Source organism: Schistocerca nitens, chromosome 7 (genome assembly GCF_023898315.1).
Source record: "Schistocerca nitens isolate TAMUIC-IGC-003100 chromosome 7, iqSchNite1.1, whole genome shotgun sequence".
NCBI classification, from domain to species: domain Eukaryota; kingdom Metazoa; phylum Arthropoda; class Insecta; order Orthoptera; family Acrididae; genus Schistocerca; species Schistocerca nitens.
The window spans coordinates 552,141,180-552,161,077 of record NC_064620.1 but is presented as its reverse complement, the minus strand read 5'-3'; the positions used below and the strand labels follow the sequence as shown (position 1 = coordinate 552,161,077).

The 19,898-nt window shown below is 39.2% G+C and overlaps 1 protein-coding gene across 6 annotated transcripts in view; it reads left to right on the top strand.

Moving 5' to 3' along the window:
• Positions 1-19,898, top strand: part of LOC126194911 (synaptotagmin 1) — a 1,052,777-nt gene that overhangs the window by 895,257 nt on the left and 137,622 nt on the right. For 5 of the 6 annotated variants that reach the window (XM_049933275.1, XM_049933273.1, XM_049933272.1 and 2 more), the window contains one exon: positions 9,834-9,992. In XM_049933275.1, coding sequence (XP_049789232.1) covers positions 9,834-9,992 — 159 coding nt within the window. Of the gene's footprint in view, positions 1-1,557; positions 1,579-9,833; positions 9,993-19,898 lie in introns of those variants that run through there. The other variant, XM_049933276.1, reaches the window with a different exon arrangement.

The window sequence follows — 19,898 nt, the reverse complement described above, 5'->3', positions numbered from 1 at the left end:
AGACTTAGAACTACTTAAACCTGACTAACCTAAGGACATCACACACATCCTTGCCCGAGGCAGGATCACTGCTTTCCACATTACCCACCTCGCACGGTCACGCGTGTAGGTAACTAATGATTATGGTGCAGCCAGATCAGACTTGAGGAAGTTCCGGAATGTTTTTCGATATTTCCGGACGAGTTTATTTAACACTGTCCATTGTTGTCGAAGTTAATAAAGCCATTCTCCAACGTTAGGATATTTTGCGTATACGATGTAAATTATTAAATGTTTGAGAATCTATGTGTAATAATTACTTTTTTGCTACGACAAAATATCAACACTCAAGTACCAAACTGAATTCTTTCAGTATGAAGTCTGGCGCAGTCCTGGTAATGAGGACAATTTTTTTCTTTGTTCAGCTCCAGGTCAGACATTCCCTTTCGCAATTACTGGGCACTCGTCGTAACACGGAAACATCGCCAAATGGGTCCTGACACTCTCTACCCTCTCAATTACTGACCCCGCTGTCAAAACATACCAGTCACTGCATACATCCGATGACAGTGTTGGTAAATGTGTATTCTGTTCTGGCATAAAGTCTAGCTCCGGCATGACGGGCAAGAACGTTAGAGCAGAGACGGCTGGTGCGACCTATTCTTGAATACTGCCCAAATGTTTGGGATCCGTACCAAGTCGGATTTGAGGTACTGAAGCGATTCAGAGGCGCGCTGCTAGATTTGTCACCGGTAGGTTCGATCAACACGCAAGCGTTACGAAGCTGCTTTGGGAACGCACATGGGAATCCCTGGAGGAAAGACGACGTTTTTTCTCCGAGCAACATTACTGATAAAATTTAGAGAGTCAGCATTTGAATCTGATTGCCGAACGATTCTACTCCTGCCAACGTACGTCCCGCGTAAGGACCACAAAGATAAGATTCAAGAAACTATGGCTCATACAAAGGCATATCGACAGTCGTTTTTCCGTCTCTCTATTTGCGAGTGATACAGGAAAGAAAATGACTAGCAGTGGTACAGGGTACCCTCCGCCACGCGGCGTACGTTGGCTTGCGGTGTATTTATGTAGATGTACATGTAGATATAGAAAGAAAGTAACTAAGCCTCTACACATAACTAATGTCTCTCTTCTTATTCTCATGGTTCCTATGCGAGAAATTCGATGGTGGCAGCATAACGCGACGACACTAGATTACAGGCAACTGCGCTACCGGCCACTGCGCATGCGCGCCGCGCGTTTGCGCAACTCATCGGTGAAACTAAACACTTTCGGCGTGTTCCAACTTTGGCGACACTAGTTGCATGAGTTTCGAGGTTATGTGTGTTCGTAGAGTGTAGACAAATTGAAATACGCTGTGAGGAACGGAGAATAATGTTCGCATTTTGGATATCTATGCTTTACATAGGTGTTTGTGGAATTTCAATTATGCTGATTACAAAAATAAGCACTATATTGCTGCTCATGAGGCCTTCACATGCAATCAGAACACAAAGTTTGAACATATCTGAGCTGCAGGGCAAAATTTATTAAATTAGAAGCGGATATATAACTGAATTAAGAAAAATACAAGCAAATGTAAGTCTAGCTGTGGAAGCTCTCGTCTACAAGACAAAGTAGTTTGCAAACCGTTCTCTTCTTAATGTGGCCTGTTCGAATAATTACTGCTGTTGATGTTAATAATTATTACTGTTAATGTTCATGATATGACATGCTCAAGATCTTCAACATAGTCTCGTAATTGGATGCTGTCAGCTTCTTTCTCAGTGTTGGAGGAATTATTTTGGTTTTATTCGTATTTAAAAAGAACTGTTATTATTATGCCAAGTGAAAATTTCGCTCAAGTCTTTCTGCATTCCATCTGATCCTCCAACGATGATACCCTCTTGCAGTCAGCAGCATAATCAACGAAAAATTTTATAGTACTTCAGCTCCTATCTAATTAATTGTTTTTGCATGCGCCCACTGAGAACATTACATTATCATTTGGGTCAAAAAATAAGAAAACTTTTTCACAAACAATGTTTCATTTTCCATTTCTCAGGCGTAATTTCACAATATACTAAAAATCCACAGCAACCTACATAGTGACACACAAACAAGCAATCTTCGGATGCATATTTAAACAGAATACTCATCCATAAACACATCTACATACAAGAATCGCAATAGAAAAGAGACATAGGGAATTTATGTAGAACACATATGACAAACAATTAATCAAAAGATTTGCTAAACAGGCAGTGAAAAACAAATAAATGTTATACACACACAACAGACGAAAGTAGCAGACTGAAGGTAACTCACATGAGACATGAAACATGATCCTGTCCTTTCTCCTATCCCTAATCAGAAACCATAGTGGGATGTATTCACTTAGAATAACAAAACTTTGTACAAATCAGCCAACTTTTTGTAGAAACATAAACTTCAAATAGGATAATGTACATAACACACAAAAATGTAGAGCATGGGGGTACATCGGTCATACATAATGGAGTTTTAAAAAAAGGTACCGGTACTCTGAATAGCTCACAGCGGGACGTCACCACATGAATGTTGGTGGCAGTGACGCTTTGGGTCTACAAATAGCTGAAACTTGGGGCTGCAGAAAAAGTTTGATATTTTACTTATAAAAAAACTGTTGTAGAAGTGATAGAAGTTTAGTTTCAGTGCAGCTGTAGAAATGTTGGCATATACATGTTTACAAGTAATTAAAAGTCAACTGATAACAGTTGTAAGACAACACTTTGTAGGACATGAAAGCTAAGTATTCTTGTAAACAATAGTGTCTATTTTCTAATGCGTCATTTGTGTTTCGTATACTAGAGCAGTGGCGAGCTGAATTTAGAACTTAAAAATGAGAAATTACTTTACGCTCCTACTATATTTAAAAAGTTAGTTTTCATTATATATTCATTTCGCGAACGCAACTTAACCTAATCGCAGTCTATTGTATTGGTAGATAAAAAATATACTGCACACGAAACTTTATATTTCGTGCAAAAAGTAACATTTAGCGAATTCGGTATTGTTTATCAGATACACAGGTCTATGTGACCTGAATCGTCTCTCGTTTTTTGTTAAATGAAACCGTGAAACAGCAGTAAGTAGCCTAGTCGCAATATTTCGGTGAACTAAATAGTATTTCTACTCCAAAAAGTCATAACAATGAACAAGCCGCAGGGTAGTGAGAAACTGTTGACTGTGCGTTTCATGATAGGTATTATGAAGCAACGAGCTCGGACGAAGATTTGGCTAGGAGCATTTGGCGCTGTACTATAGCAGTGCGTGTTGCTCTTCGATTATGGAGAAAGAGCAGTTGATCTTAAAATTCAAAGCTGATGTTGCAGTACCACAGTCAGAGTTAGGACACTACATAACAATTTATTACATTCAAGATCGCTTAAAAATTACAACGTTCACATTACCGTTTTCAGCGCGTGATTGTTATCTTCAGATGCGAGTAATTATCAAACAGCTACGTCAAGATCCACATGGTTTCAGTTAAGCCTTTTTTTAATACGTGACGATATGATGCATTCATTGGCATAATTTAAATTAAGAATCGTGATATTCAGAATGCTTTAACTGAAATTGTAATAGGATATATCTCGAGGAACCTGTTAGTAAATTAATCAAAGTTGAAGATGGAAATCAAACGCTGAAATCGGTAATGTGAACATCGTAATTTTTCAGCGATCGCGGACTTAATAAATTGTTGTATTAAAGTTTAAAAGGTCGCACACTTCTATTTGGTATTATGTCGAGTTTTAAAAAATTAGGACAATTGAGATATGCAGTCGGCATCAGTAAAGCGAGGAACAGGGTAAATGACTAGACTGTGACCAAATGCGTCAGACTCGGCAAGAGATGTTGCAAATTTGCTAGGTTTAGTCTAGATGTCTCCAATAACTTGACTGCTTTGGAGGCTGTAGACGAAAGTGTATCGACAATCCAAGGAGTTCAGTAACATAAGACAAGACAAGGAAAATAGTGTACGCTAAGTTAGTAGTTGTCAGGAGTAAAAGGACACAGGTTCTTCTACTAGGGAGTAGCCATGGGAGGCGAATATCATAACTATAGTACAGAACTCCAGGGGCAGTGTGCAGAAGCAATACCAGAATGAGTTCCATAAACTTTTGTCTGTCACTTAACTGTACATTTCCTCGTTGAGCTCCAAGAAAGGACAGGCTAAGAAACCCAGAATGTAGAAGCAGTCACCAGTTTGTCGGAAATTTCTCTCCTCCCTCATCAGCACATTATATACAGTGTTTTAGTATACCTGGATGACATCTGTTGCCAATTCCATGAAAAAGACCAATTCCTTGAAGAAGACCCACTGTGTTTTCTCTCTCCACTTGCTAAACTTGCACAGCGCAATAGCATGCCTTTTGTTTGTGAGCAGTATTGTACAGACACATGGAGGCCTGTTGAGACTACATTTAAGTTTTACATGGCAGAGCAACTACAGTAAATGCTGAAGGACGCAGGCATTTTACTCAGTAGGTTTGTTTTACTGTGTTTCGTTCCTTCTGTCATGTTTAATTGCAAGTTCTCTGTTACTCGGCCAAATTCTAATTTTGGTTCCACTATGTCCAAATCAACATCAATTCCATCCTCTATCATGTTATGAGACAAATTCCCACCCTTTGTAGAAGCAGAGCTGGTTTAAGGCCCAGATGACACAAGCTACTGCTTGGGTTTCCAAGCTGGGAGGGCCACCAGAGGTACCACAACTGTAAGATTTCTGTATGGGACGTATCACAATTAGTAACAGCCATCTGAGAGGAGTGCCAGGGACACAAGATTTGTATAAAGTACATATGATAATTAGTAATGATAACTGACATGTGGGTGAAGGTTTACAAAGGAAAAGGGGGGGGGGGGGGAGCCATTGATGATGGCTTGTGTGGGAACATGTTCTCGAACCAGGCCTGTGTAGAAGCATTCACTATGCTTTTCCATGTATCTGTTCTACCCTCTGGATTTAACAGTGGGATCCCTTTTGCCATGTTAATTCGATTCCTTTGTTTTTAAATTTTCAAAAAGTTGTTTTAACATTTTTACACTTAACTAGCAATCCACCCCAAATTTTTGCAGGTAGTACCATGTATCTGCAGCTGGGAGACTTGCCTGGCATAACAGTAGTTTTGTTTATGGCCACAGCATAGAGTTATGATTAAAATTCAGAGAACATGTTAGGTAATTGAATGTCATTACTTTCATATAACTTGAACAATTTAAACAGAGCACTCAACAAAAATTTTAAGAAGGCTGGAATAATAGCTGTTCCATATTTAATTGACATTTGGAATGACATCTCGTGGCAATGACAGGAGCTGTGAGCTACCATGCCAATTGGTCTGCCTGACCGCAGTCTAAGTTTGGTGTGAGTTATGGTCACTTAGCTGCATCACAAATCATTCTACCCACCCAGTAGCAGTAGCTCCTGTGTATGACCTCAGGCCTTCCTCATGAATCAGACTATTAGTGAAAACCATATCAAAATACCTTCAGTAGTGCCTTCACATACAGGCAGAAAAATTTGCAGGGGACTTTAATTTATAAGATGTGTGGGTGATTCCAAAGAGTTCTGCCATTCACCACTAGAGGGCAATGTCATTGCTTTCACAGTGACTCAGGACATTAATTCATCATAGTTCATCAAATTTGCAGGAAATATTTATAAATTATACACAGAAACCTTCCTTATGAATCAGTCTATGTCTTAGTGAAAACCATATCAAAATCCCTACAGTAATTTCCTGAGAGTAACCTAAACATGGTGTGGGCCTTTTATTGAAGATTTGCCCTCCCTGTAACCATTTCGTGTAGTCTTCACATTTTATTTCTGCAGACATTTTGCTTTAGCTTCCTTTCACTTCTTATTGATTCTTTTTTAATTTACATATATTGCTGTAGTACTCTCCTTTTTTGAACACTCTTTTTTGTTTTATTCATTCATTGATCAGTCGCAGTGTTTCTTTTGACACTTATGATTTCTTGAAAATATCTTTTCCTATATCTATATTTTCCTTCCAACTTCCATGAGAACCCTTTTAATATATGCCCATACCTCAACTACCTATTGTGATCTTCAGTATCATATCTACAGCTTCAGAGTGCTTCAAATACATGTTATCATTCCTCAGCATTTCAGTGCACTCAATACTTCTTCAAAAGTTTATTCTTTCTGATAGTTTGCTTCAGTTTCAGCATTCTTCTAGTAATTACTAAATTGTGACCAGAGCCTGCAGTTCCTTCTGGGTAAGCCTTAAAATGCAGTACTTGTTTTTGCAATCCCTAACTATGATGTAAACCAACTGGTATCTTCCTTTGTCTCCTAGCCATTTTTAAGTATACCTCATCCTTTTGTGATTTCTCAAGTGCATATTTGCCATTACTCGTTGAAATTTATTGCAGAGCTCAAGAATTCTTTCTCCTCCATCAGTCCTATTGCCAAGCCAGTGTTCTCCATATTACCAAAAAAAATGAATTTTAATTCTTGCTTACAAACTTCAGTAATTGATTTTTATTATGAATGGTTTGATCTTAAACTGTGTTTACAACTCTTAAGCTGGAGGAAATTTTGGTATAAGTGTGTCTGTCTGGACTTTCTTTTTATGGGAAATATTTCGACATAATGTGAAAAAGTATTTTTGAAATGTGTTGCACATGGCATCAAAGTTTTTAAGTCAATTTCAGATTTGTCAATTTTGAAAGGTGCTGCTAGCCAATGACACTTAGTTACTGGCCAAATTTTTCTCTTTCATATTTTTAATTGTCAGTGTCAACCTTACATTGTTGATGCATAAATAAAAATATCCTTTGTCAAATATTTATACCTTAATTCGTTATGTTCTAAATCTAATGAGAATCTTAGTTTGAGTAATAATAGTAATTTCACATGGCTCACTGGCCTGGTGCAAGTTTTTAAATCGGGTGTCACTGTGGCGACTTGCTTGTCCCTAACATATCCCACTTATCCAACTGGAGAAAGGGCACCTACTGTTTAACATGGAATCTGGACCACATGTTTTTTCTAGTGATTCCTCAAATCACTGAGAGGTGAAAGCTAGGTTAAAATGCAGACTGAAAAATCCAAGGTCCGACCAAGATTCAATCCCATGACCCCTTGGTTTCCAGTCAACTGCTTCACCACTAGATCAGAAGGTACAACTATTCATTATGTTAAAAAAGGTGAAATCAATAATCATACTCAAGTTATAAAAATATGCACTTAGTGTGTACTAATGGCATTAAAATAATAGATAGTTAACATAGAATAAATATGGATTGAGTAATAATAATCAGTCATTTGGGGTCTATAATGAATCTCATTTATACACTGTGGATTAAATGGTTGGAGCATGACAAGTCTTCAGACTGATTAACTTAGTTATATATGCAATTTCAAGTTATATATTAAAAAAATGAAAATTTCAGAAGCTTGCCCCCCCCCCCCTCTTCCCAGATAAATTTCTGTCAGCATCTAGGAGTAATGCAGTGGCTCATTTTATCAGCAATGTATCAATTTCTCTTGCAAATATTTTACACCTCTGTCAAAATGCTAGAGTAGAAAAGTGTTTTCAAAATGGAGATGGAGCCTATACATGAAAACAGGCTCAATGAATATAAGTGAATTTTACCCATTGATGTACAGGGAGTATTGCAATGGTACTTTTGTATCACACTGTTCCATTATATCAAATCATTCCTTGGTCTATTCTTAGGTAGTGATATCTAAACTCCAATATGTTTACATGAAGATTTTGTTGGATACATTAGCCATTGTAGTCATTTCATAACATCTCCTAACTTGACATAATTTTGTGAAATGAGGTCATTTGTACTCCTGAGAAGACTGGTGAACTTGGAATCAGGTTAGATTATAAAAGTCATTTTCTTGTTCACATAATACACTCCTGGAAATTGAAATAAGAACACCGTGAATTCATTGTCCCAGGAAGGGGAAACTTTATTGACATATTCCTGGGGTCAGATACATCACATGATCACACTGACAGAACCACAGGCACATAGACACAGGCAACAGGGCATGCACAATGTCGGCACTAGTATAGTGTATATCCACCTTTCGCAGCAATGCAGGCTGCTACTCTCCCATGGAGACGATCGTAGAGATGCTGGATGTAGTCCTGTGGAACGGCTTGCCATGCCATTTCCACCTGGCGCCTCAGTTGGACCAGCGTTCGTGCTGGACGTGCAGACCGCGTGAGACGACGCTTCATCCAGTCCCAAACATGCTCAATGGGGGACAGATCCGGAGATCTTGCTGGCCAGGGTAGTTGACTTACACCTTCTAGAGCACGTTGGGTGGCACGGGATACATGCGGACGTGCATTGTCCTGTTGGAACAGCAAGTTCCCTTGCCGGTCTAGGAATGGTAGAACGATGGGTTCGATGACGGTTTGGATGTACCGTGCACTATTCAGTGTCCCCTCGACGATCACCAGTGGTGTACGGCCAGTGTAGGAGATCGCTCCCCACACCATGATGCCGGGTGTTGGCCCTGTGTGCCTCGGTCGTATGCAGTCCTGATTGTGGCGCTCACCTGCACGGCGCCAAACACGCATACGACCATCATTGGCACCAAGGCGGAAGCGACTCTCATCGCTGAAGACGACACGTCTCCATTCGTCCCTCCATTCACGCCTTTCGCGACACCACTGGAGGCGGGCTGCACGATGTTGGGGCGTGAGCGGAAGACGGCCTAACGGTGTGCGGGACTGTAGCCCAGCTTCATGGAGACGGTTGCGAATGGTCCTCGCCGATACCCCAGGAGCAACAGTGTCCCTAATTTGCTGGGAAGTGGCGGTGCGGTCCCCTACGGCACTGCGTAGGATCCTACGGTCTTGGCGTGCATCCGTGCGTCGCTGCGGTCCGGTCCCAGGTCGACGGGCACGTGCACCTTCCGCCGACCACTGGCGACAACATCGATGTACTGTGGAGACCTCACGCCCCACGTGTTGAACAATTCGGCGGTACGTCCACCCGGCCTCCCGCATGCCCACTATACGCCCTCGCTCAAAGTCCGTCAACTGCACATACGGTTCACGTCCACGCTGTCGCGGCATGCTACCAGTGTTAAAGACTGCGATGGAGCTCCGTATGCCACGGCAAACTGGCTGACACTGACGGCGGCGGTGCACAAATGCTGCGCAGCTAGCGCCATTCGACGGCCAACACCGCGGTTCCTGGTGTGTCCGCTGTGCCGTGCGTGTGATCATTGCTTGTACAGCCCTCTCGCAGTGTCAGGAGCAAGTATGGTGGGTCTGACACACCGGTGTCAATGTGTTCTTTTTTCCATTTCCAGGAGTGTATTTTATAAAACTGATTACGGGTTTTCGCTTTTCAGCCATTATCGGATCTAAAAATTAGCAGTATCATGTAGGTATGCAGTCAGTGTATTGGTAATCAGGACTTTTATAGTCTAACTTGATACTATGTATTTAACCAGCTAGGAAAACAAAACACATCACTCAGTGGAATTCCAGTGTAAGATCATGTTGTTTTTAAAATGCAGCATATGTATGACGGATAGCAATAAAGTTCTAACTACCACCATGAAAAATATGGTTCACAATTATTTTTTACATGTTTGCTGGTACACATCTACCTGCATACAAACTATAATTAATCATGTTGCCTTATTTTTCAAGGTTATAATTAAGGCTTTATGACTATGCCTCATATTATATTTTGAAGGAAACTAAGTTGTTCCAAGCTAGAATTTAACTATGTCTCACCACATCTCACGTTTCACTTAAAAGAGGTATAATATGTAACTTGTTGTGAATTTCTTACAGAGACTACTGTGAGCCCTGAAGAGAAATTCTCCAGTTCAACTGCAGCCCCAACAACCAAAAGCAAAGTTGGAGATTTTGCCAAAACTATGGATGATATTGCCCATCAAGCAGCTGATAAAATGCACATTCCATATTGGGGTGTTGTTGCCATAATAATAGGTATGTTTAAAGCAAAGCATATTTGTACAAGTGTGCACTGGTTGATAAAATGGCATGTTTATCTTGAACTATCTTTGTAAATATGTGCACTGTTTCATTTTATGATTATTTTATTTTCTTCTAAAGTGAGAATATTAAAAATATTTTCTAATTGTATTAAAAATAAACCAAGTGTAATTATGTTGTGATAATGGAAGTTCCAGGATGAAGTCAAGAAACATAAATGAGGACAGGCAACCACTTACCTGTAGATGACTGATAGGTGGCACGTAGAATACTTAACACATTTTGAGGAAAAGAGATAGAGAGTGGAAAAAGAGACTAGAAAAAAGAGAGAAAGCTTGAAAGCTAATGTGATTTTCTTACTTACTAGATATGTATATGCAGCACAACATCTGCAAATATATTTCTCAGCTTGCAGTTGAACAATAGCTTTAGACAGCATAAGTAGTCCTCATATTCGTGAAGATTCCTGCAGTCTCAACAAGCAAAGTATAATTAAGTGAACTGAACAATTGTTTCCAATTCAGTTTCTAAGTCAGTAAGATCACATGGCTTTATATTATGCACACTAATAATAATATTTGCACTGCCTTGATGACTTGCATAATTTTTGGTTTTTGTTGTCATAAATATCTTTATCAGTGCTCTTCCGAACACAGGAAATGGCTAAGTACAGCCACTAGTGTAATGAAGATGAAAATAAACTGGTATTCTCAGTGCCATACAAGAGCACATCATGTACTAAACACTTTATTTGTGAAGCGAGGGCATTACAAATCTTACTGTCACTAAAGTGGCCTCACTTCTCTACCATACTCAGGTTTGCATGCTCATAGTGGGTACTGTCTTTTCTTCTAGTATCATGGTATGATACACACTGTTAGGTTTCTTCCTTGTGTAATGTAGAATATGTGATGTGCAGCTCATGTGAAGATTTCTAGTTCCTGCAAAAGATTTCTGCTTGTAGCTCTTGGGTAGACTCCACTCATGATTCTTATGGCTCTTTTCTGCACACACAGCAATTTTCTCGCATATGGCCGATTTCCCCAAACTATGGTTCCAGATGCCATAATGGCAAGAAAATAACCACAATAAGCTTTTTTAATGGTTTCCATTTCTATGAGAGCAGACAGTGTGTAAAGTGTAAGTTGCAGAATCCAGTCCTTTGCATAGATCCAGGTTTGACCAGTTTAGTTTCCTATCAGATTTCAGCCCAGGTATTTTGAACAAGCCACTCTAACTGTCTGCAGATCACCTGTTTTTTTTCTCCTATTTCTTTCTCTGTAGGGGTTGTGTGAAACTGAATACAGTTTGTTTTTGTGTAATGAACAGAAAGAATATTTATGTAAATCAGTTCACAATATCCCTAGAAATGTTATTAGATGACACCTAAAGTTTTTCTATTGAATTATCAAAAAGTAGTGTAGTATCATCAGCAAAGATGGTGAATTACAGTATTCTGCACAAAAGGTACATCATTATTAAAAAAAAATAAAAGGATAGGGGGCCCAGAACAGAGCTCTGAGCCACTCCACATGTGATAGTACCCCATTCCGATGATGTTGAGACACCTCCTCAATTATCCAGTACAACTTCCTGTTTTATGTGTGAAAGGTACAGATCAAGGCACTTGCCTATACACTACTTATATCTAGATATGTAGCTTTGTGTGTCAGATGTGTTTGTTAGGTCACAAAATGTTCCAACCATCGTCACAGTTTTGTTGATAGTCCCCAAAATATTAGCAGCAAATGCAAATATTGCACCTTCTGCTCATAACCCATTCAGAAATCCAAACTGACTTTATGCAAATATTGCACCTTCTGCTCATAACCCATTCTGAAATCCAAACTGACTTTTGCTGATGACATTATGCTCACTGAGATACTTAACAATCCTAGCAGGCATTAATTTCTCTAAAACCTTGAAAAAAGTTGTCAGTACTGAGATTGGCCTATAATCTGCAGTGTCTGGCTTATCTCTCTTCTTCTACAGTGGTTTCACGCTACATACATAGCCTTTCGGGAACTGTTCCTTGCTTAAGCGATGCATCAGAAATGTGGCAAAGTATTTTACATACATGGCTGCAGCAGTATTTTAATAATTATCTAGACATGTTGTCAACTCCAGTAGAGCTTTTACATTTCAGAGATTCAGTTACTTTTCCAGTTTTTGGAATAGTAACTGCCGTTATCTGGATCTGTTGTACTGTGCTGGGTGCATTAGCTTGCAGACAATTAGTGGCTTAACTTAAGCCTTGTGACCCTATTTGCTCTGTTACTGTTAATAAATGTTTGTTTAATAGATCAGCAATTGCTTTTGGATAACTAACAAGATGATCCTCATTTTTAATTTGGATATTTTCACCATAAACTGCTTTTTTCCCTGCTTCCTTTTTTACAAAATTCCAGATAGTTCTTAGTTTATTGCTTGAGTGATCAGTTTGTGCCTTCAAGAACATGTTCTTTGATGCCTGTATGGTTTTGTTAAGAACTGCATTGTACAATTTGTAATGCCTAATCTTATGTGGATCATTTGATCCCTTGGCTGCTACATAAAGCTCCCTTTTCACTCTACAAGTATTTTTGATGCCCTTAGTAATCCAAGGTAAAGTTAGATATAGTGGGAATTAGTGAAGTTCGGTGGCAGGAGGAACAAGACTTCTGGTCAGGTGACTACAGGGTTATCAACACAAAGTCAAATAGGGGTAATGCAGGAGTAGGTTTAATAATGAATAGGAAAATAGGAATGCGGGTAAGCTACTACAAACAGCATAGTGAACGCATTATTGTGGCCAAGATAGATACGAAGCCCACACCTACTACAGTAGTACAAGTTTATATGCCAACTAGCTCTGCAGATGACGAAGAAATTGAAGAAATATATGATGAAATAAAAGAAATTATTCAGATAGTGAAGGGAGACGAAAATTTAATAGTCATGGGTGACTGGAATTCGAGTGTAGGAAAAGGGAGAGAAGAAAACGTAGTAGGTGAATATGGATTGGGGCTAAGAAATGAAAGAGGAAGCCGCCTGGTAGAATTTTGCACAGAGCATAACTTAATCATAGCTAACACTTGGTTTAAGAATCATGATAGAAGGTTGTATACATGGAAGAACCCTGGAGATACTAAAAGGTATCGGATAGATTATATAATGGTAAGACAGAGATTTAGGAACCAGGTTTTAAATTGTAAGACATTTCCAGGGGCAGATGTGGACTCTGACCACAATCTATTGGTTATGAACTGTAGATTAAAACTGAAGAAACTGCAAAAAGGTGGGAATTTAAGGAGATGGGACCTGGATAAACTGAAAGAACCAGAGGTTGTACAGAGTTACAGGGAGAGCATAAGGGAACAATTGACAGGAATGGGGGAAAGAAATACAGTAGAAGAGGAATGGGTAGCTTTGAGGGATGAAGTAGTGAAGGCAGCAGAGGATCAAATAGGTAAAAAGACGAGGGCTAGTAGAAATCATTGGGTAACAGAAGAAATATTGAATTTAATTGATGAAAGGAGAAAATATAAAAATGCAGTAAATGAAGCAGGAAAAAAGGAATACAAACGTCTCAAAAATGAGATCGACAGGAAGTGCAAAATGGCTAAGCAGGGATGGCTAGAGGACAAATGTAAGGATGTAGAGGCTTTTCTCACTAGGGGTAAGATAGATACTGCCTACAGGAAAATTAAAGAGACCTTTGGAGATAAGAGAACCACTTGTATGAACATCAAGAGCTCAGATGGAAACCCAGTTCTAAGCAAAGAAGGGAAAGCAGAAAGGTGGAAGGAGTATATAGAGGGTCTATACAAGGGCGATGTACTTGAGAACAATATTATGGAAATGGAAGAGGATGTAGATGAAATGGGAGATACAATACTGCGTGAAGAGTTTGACAGAGCACTGAAAGACCTGAGTCGAAACAAGGCCCCCGGAGTAGACAACATTCCATTGGAACTACTGACGGCCTTGGGAGAGCCAGTCATGACAAAACTCTACCATCTGGTGAGCAAGATGTATGAAACAGGCGAAATACCCTCAGACTTCAAGAAGAATATAATAATTCCAATCCCAAAGAAAGCAGGTGTTGACAGATGTGAAAATTACCGGACAATCAGTTTAATAAGCCACAGCTTCAAAATACTAACACGAATTCTTTACAGACGAATGGAAAAACTAGTAGAAGCCGGCCTCAGGGAAGATCAGTTTGGATTCCGTACAAATACTGGAACACGTGAGGCAATACTGACCTTACGCCTTATCTTAGAAGAAAGATTAAGAAAAGGCAAACCTACATTTCTAGCATTTGTAGACTTAGAGAAAGCTTTTGACAATGTTGACTGGAATACTCTCTTTCAAATTCTGAAGGTGGCAGGGGTAAAATACAGGGAGCGAAAGGCTATTTACAATTTGTACAGAAACCAGATGGCAGTTATAAGAGTCGAGGGACATGAAAGGGAAGCAGCGGTTGGGAAGGGAGTAAGACAGGGTTGTAGCCTCTCCCCGATGTTATTCAATCTGTATATTGAGCAAGCAGTAAAGGAAACAAAAGAAAAATTCGGAGTAGGTATTAAAATCCATGGAGAAGAAATAAAAAGTTTGAGGTTCGCCGATGACATTGTAATTCTGTCAGAGACAGCAAAGGACTTGGAAGAGCAGTTGAATGGAATGGATGGTGTCTTGAAGGGAGGATATAAGATGAACATCAACAAAAGCAAAACGAGGATAATGGCATGTAGTCAAATTAAATCGGGTGATGCTGAGGGAATTAGATTAGGAAATGAGACACTTAAAGAAGTAAAGGAGTTTTGCTATTTGGGGAGCAAAATAACTGATGATGGTCGAAGTAGAGAGGATATAAAATGTAGACTGGCAATGGCAAGGAAAGCGTTTCTGAAGAAGAGAAATTTGTTAACATCGAGTATAGATTTAAGTGTCAGGAAGTCATTTCTGAAAGTATTTGTATGGAGTGTAGCCATGTATGGAAGTGAAACATGGACGGTAAATAGTTCGGACAAGAAGAGAATAGAAGCTTTCAAAATGTGGTGCTACAGAAGAATGCTGAAGATTAGATGGGTAGATCACATAACTAATGAGGAAGTATTGAATAGGATTGGGGAGAAGAGAAGTTTGTGGCACAACTTGACCAGAAGAAGGGATCGGTTGGTAGGACATGTTTTGAGGCATCAAGGGATCACCAATTTAGTATCGGAGGGCATCGTGGAGGGTAAAAATCGTAGGGGGAGACCAAGAGATGAATACACTAAGCAGATTCATAAGGATGTGGGTTGCAGTAGGTACTGGGAGATGAAGAAGCTTGCACAGGATAGAGTAGCATGGAGAGCTGCATCAAACCAGTCTCAGGACTGAAGACCACAACAACAACAACAGTAATCAAAGGCCTGTGAACTGACTTAAACAGATTTTCCCTAACTTTTTTAGGAAATGTTCCATCAAACAGACTTGCAGCTTCATTGGTAAATATATTAAATTTGGAGTTTATGTCAAAACCACCATATACAGGAGACCAGTCCTCATGCTGTAGTTGATGTTCAAAGTTTTGCATTATGTGTCCATCTATAATTGTAATGTATTTACAAATGAAATTTATTTTTCTTTGTACATTATTTGGTTTTTGGTGAGGAACTGCCCATCATGATCAAAGTGGCTGTTTATAATTTTTTTTTTTTTTTATAAGCATCCTCAGTGCTTTATTTGAAGCATAGGGTGGGAGGGAGAGTTTCCAGTATTCCTTACAAGGAATACCACCACAATCGAGCATTGTGCATTCTTATCTACAAATATGTATCTATTAAAGATTTGAACTGGCTGTTATTCTAGTTGGATCATCTATGACTCAGGTTTTCAAGATCTGTTCTGTTCCTATTTTCTGTTAAAAAGTCCACATTAAAGTCACCTTTTACAATGAAAGATTTAGTTTTTCTAGACAAAAGGGGCAAGAGTAGTTCAATATGGCTCTGAAAAACATTTAGACATCCAGTAAATTGACAGCACAATAACTGTTGTGCTGTCTGCTATTATATTGATGCCACACACCTCAAAGTGCTGTTTGATACAGTATTTGCTTAAATCTAGAGACTGATACACTATTTTATTTCTAATAAATATTGCAACACCACCCTTTCATATATTAAATCTACAATAATGAGCAGCTAAACAGTATATCAGGTTCACTTCCATATTCTTCATCTTTTAGGCATATTAGCAGTTGGTATGTTTTACTCTTTAGACCTCTTATATTTTGATGGAATACAAAGTTTGATACTTGCTCACAACTGTGTTTGTACATTTGTTTGGAGCAGTTTTTCTCACTATACTAGTTAGTTCTGCTTGGGATCCTGGGGGCTCATTTTGAATACATGAGAGAGATGTTTCATCCAGTTCTGACCACTTTTCTCACATGTGATTCTCCATGAAAAATGCTATCTTTCTGTTGTGTGTGGAATGAGCTACTGCTTGTGCTGTGTGTGGTAATGTTTCACATGATGGTTCTGGTACTGAAGGCACTGCTGTTTTTGAAGATACTGGTGACACTGGTTTATGACACTGATCCCATAGATTGAATTATGCTGTTCATTTTCTCTCTGCTTGTAAGGATTTCATTTCCCATCTTATACACAAAGTTCTTTCCCTCATTATTCACATGCTTTCTGTGTCTGGCATGTTGGCATCTGTCCAATTTGCCTATATCAAAGGTGCTCTGTGGGAAGTTGCATGCTGATCTGGCTTACACCACAGCAACATGATTCAAACATTCATTCACAGTCATGACACACAAAACATTGAAGATATGCCTTCTAGTGGTTGATCAAGGTCAACAACACCATCTGATGACAGCAGCATACAAATTATAGCTTTCAGCTACCTAAAGCAGACTGCAAGAGAACTACATACTGTCTTTTCGAGGCAGCTGTGTTGACTCCAGTAATATGTAGCCATTTTGAAATTATCTGTTTGTCATCTAGGCATCCATTGCATACAGCAGGACAAACTCCGCAGTACCTTGATGAGTATAGAAGGTTGACAAGAGAATACTTAGAATGGAACCTGGATCAGTGTTGTTGGGTTCTCATCTCCAACGAATGTAAGATTTGTCTCATTCCTGAAGATCATCATAGGAGAGTGTGAAGGTAGCCATGTGCTAATACATGTCTCAGACATGCTATTTCCGTTTGAGTTCAGCAGGATAGTTGTTCATCATATTTTCGGCTAGATGTCAGATTCTCTTTGCTACTGTGGAAAGTTTGAAAACTGTATGAAATACGGACAAGATCCTCCAACCTAATGTCCAACACTCAAGTCAACATGTTGGTGATGGCTTCATCTCCATAACCATCTCCCTCCACAAGGCAGGAATCAATTGAATGGAACGGCCTGTGGTCTGCTTATGTCAACCCAGTTGAACACACTTTGGACTAGCAGAAAACAGCAGCATACTGTGACAGTAACCCCCCCTCACACACTGGATGATGTCAGGAGAGCTGTCACCAAAACATGGGAGCAGCTTCAAAAGCAGCTAGCACCTTGTGGACAGCACGTTACAACACAGCAGCAGATTTTTATTTCACATTTGTGCTCATTTGAATACATTGCCTTCTTTTTTGTTATTGGTCTGTTTTTATTTCACAGTAAAGAATTTCTTTTTTATTTCATACTGTTTTTGCTTTCATTCTCTACTCCCTTGAATTTAAGCCAACACATGTTCACAAATATGCAGGTGGTGCAAAACTTCTGTTGAGAAGTTGATTTGTGGTTATTTGTCGCTCTCATGTCTAATTGAATCTGCTTCAGAATTCATCTGATGTATTGGCAGAGCACTTAAAAAATAGTAAGCAAATGACACTTTGCTTCTGAAATTATAATTGAAAGGTTATGTAAAAGATCTGTGATTGAACATTCTATTTTCGATTATTGAAGAGGAACATGCACAAAAATTTATGAAAAGCAAAGTGAAGCTGGTGTGAGCAACAGGCAACTAGAGGCCAGGTGAGGGTTAAAGGAGTTGTACTTCTGCAGTTTCTCTGGATATGAGGGACTGATGGTACTGTTTGTGCTTCTGGCCAAGTTGACATACGCATTATGCACACAGAATATTGACGACTTGCTTCTGTGCTCTACAAAAGACAGTTGTGCGTAACTGAAAGAAGAACATAGTTGAATACCATTTTTGTTAACTGAGGAAAAGCTGTGCCATGCATTGTTTTTCTTCTACTTCTTCATCACTTTCCTCTTCTGCATGAACACTGGCTGGAATCCTGGCAGCAGCTGGCTGGCTCCTGATACTCTTCTCATGGAGAATAATTTAGGAATTGAGTGATCATTCCTTCAGTCCTCTATTTGAATCACAAAATTACTTTTTGTCCTGAAAAAAGGAAAGCCACCAGATAAAGTGACCTCCTCGGCCATTCACTGACTGTGTGGGTCACAAGCAATGTATATGACATGCTACAAATTGCTGGAAAGTTTATAATAAGCTTACAAAATAACAGCACATTTCTAAGAGTGAGTAGACAAGATATGCTGATTCACTAAGAATTATTGTAGTAGCTCCACTAAATCTAATGTCTAGCTCTCAAAGATATCACAACCATGGATCATTCTCCACTGATCTTTGTCTAACTCCAGCACTTTTCATTGACTTATGCCAGACATCACACAGCATTTGCCTCATTCCAAAACCTCATCAAGAGTGTTTCTTAGACAATTAGTCTCCCTGTCTTCCGCAAGATGACTGTGAATGTCACACAACTTCCAACAGCCAGTCACAATCCCATTAGTTTTTATTATTCTTACAAATATTGCAACAGTGACCAAGAAGACTGATTTAGCAAGAGTTCTAAATAGTTTCAATCATATTACATGAGAACCAAAATTCATCAATATTCATCTGCCTATTAGAATCTTATATTGATACATTGAGTAATATGACATAGAGAGCCCAGCTCTTTTTATGCTCCCATAAGAAAGTCTGAACTAATGTAACCTGCTTACAACAAACCAGAATAATCCACAGAAACTTCTGGTTAAACAGTAGTTCCATAATTATATGCTAAACTGTAACTGAGTGATATGATGTGCTTATCTTGGAATAAATTTTTCTTGCTTACTGTGAAAGATTGTGAGTAAGCAGTTAAGAGTTACTGACCATATGTTTTGTAAATGGACAGATAAAAAAATCTACTGACAAAGTGACGGCAGAGGAACACACGCACAAAAGGATTTAACTTTTACAAGCTTTTGGAGCCAGTGGCTCCTTCTTCTGGTGGAAGAGTTGAAGGGGAAGGAAGAGGGGTGAAGGAAAAGGACTGGAGAGGTTTTGGGGAAGAGGTACAATTTAGAAAAGTCACCCAGAACCCCGTGTCAGGGGAGACTTACTGGACAGGATGAGATGGGACGACTGATTGTTGGGGGACTGCACTAAACGAGACTTGAATGCCCCCCCCCCTCCCCCCAAATCTCAATTGGTGCAGTCCTCAACAATCAGTCTTTCTGTCTCGTCTCCTCCAGCAAGTCTTCCCTGACCCAAGGTTCTGGGTGGCTTTTGTAAATTGTACCCTTTTCCCTAAACTTCTCCAGTCCATTTCCTTCACCCCTCCTCCTTTCCCTTCAACTCTTCTGCCAGAAGAAGGAGCCACTGGCTCCAAAAGCTTGTAACAGTTAAATCCTTTTGCATGTGTGTTCCCTGCTGCTGCCTGGTGAGTAGATTTTTTTACCTGTCTATTTACATTATATTATCAATAAATGATTATTTTGCTTGTTAGACCATATGTTTTGTCAAGAATCAAGCTGAAATAAAAAATCATTTGTTTCTAATAAGAATGAAATTATTTTTAAAGTGTTATGTGTTAGAAAAATGATTTCGGATGTCACAGATCTATACTG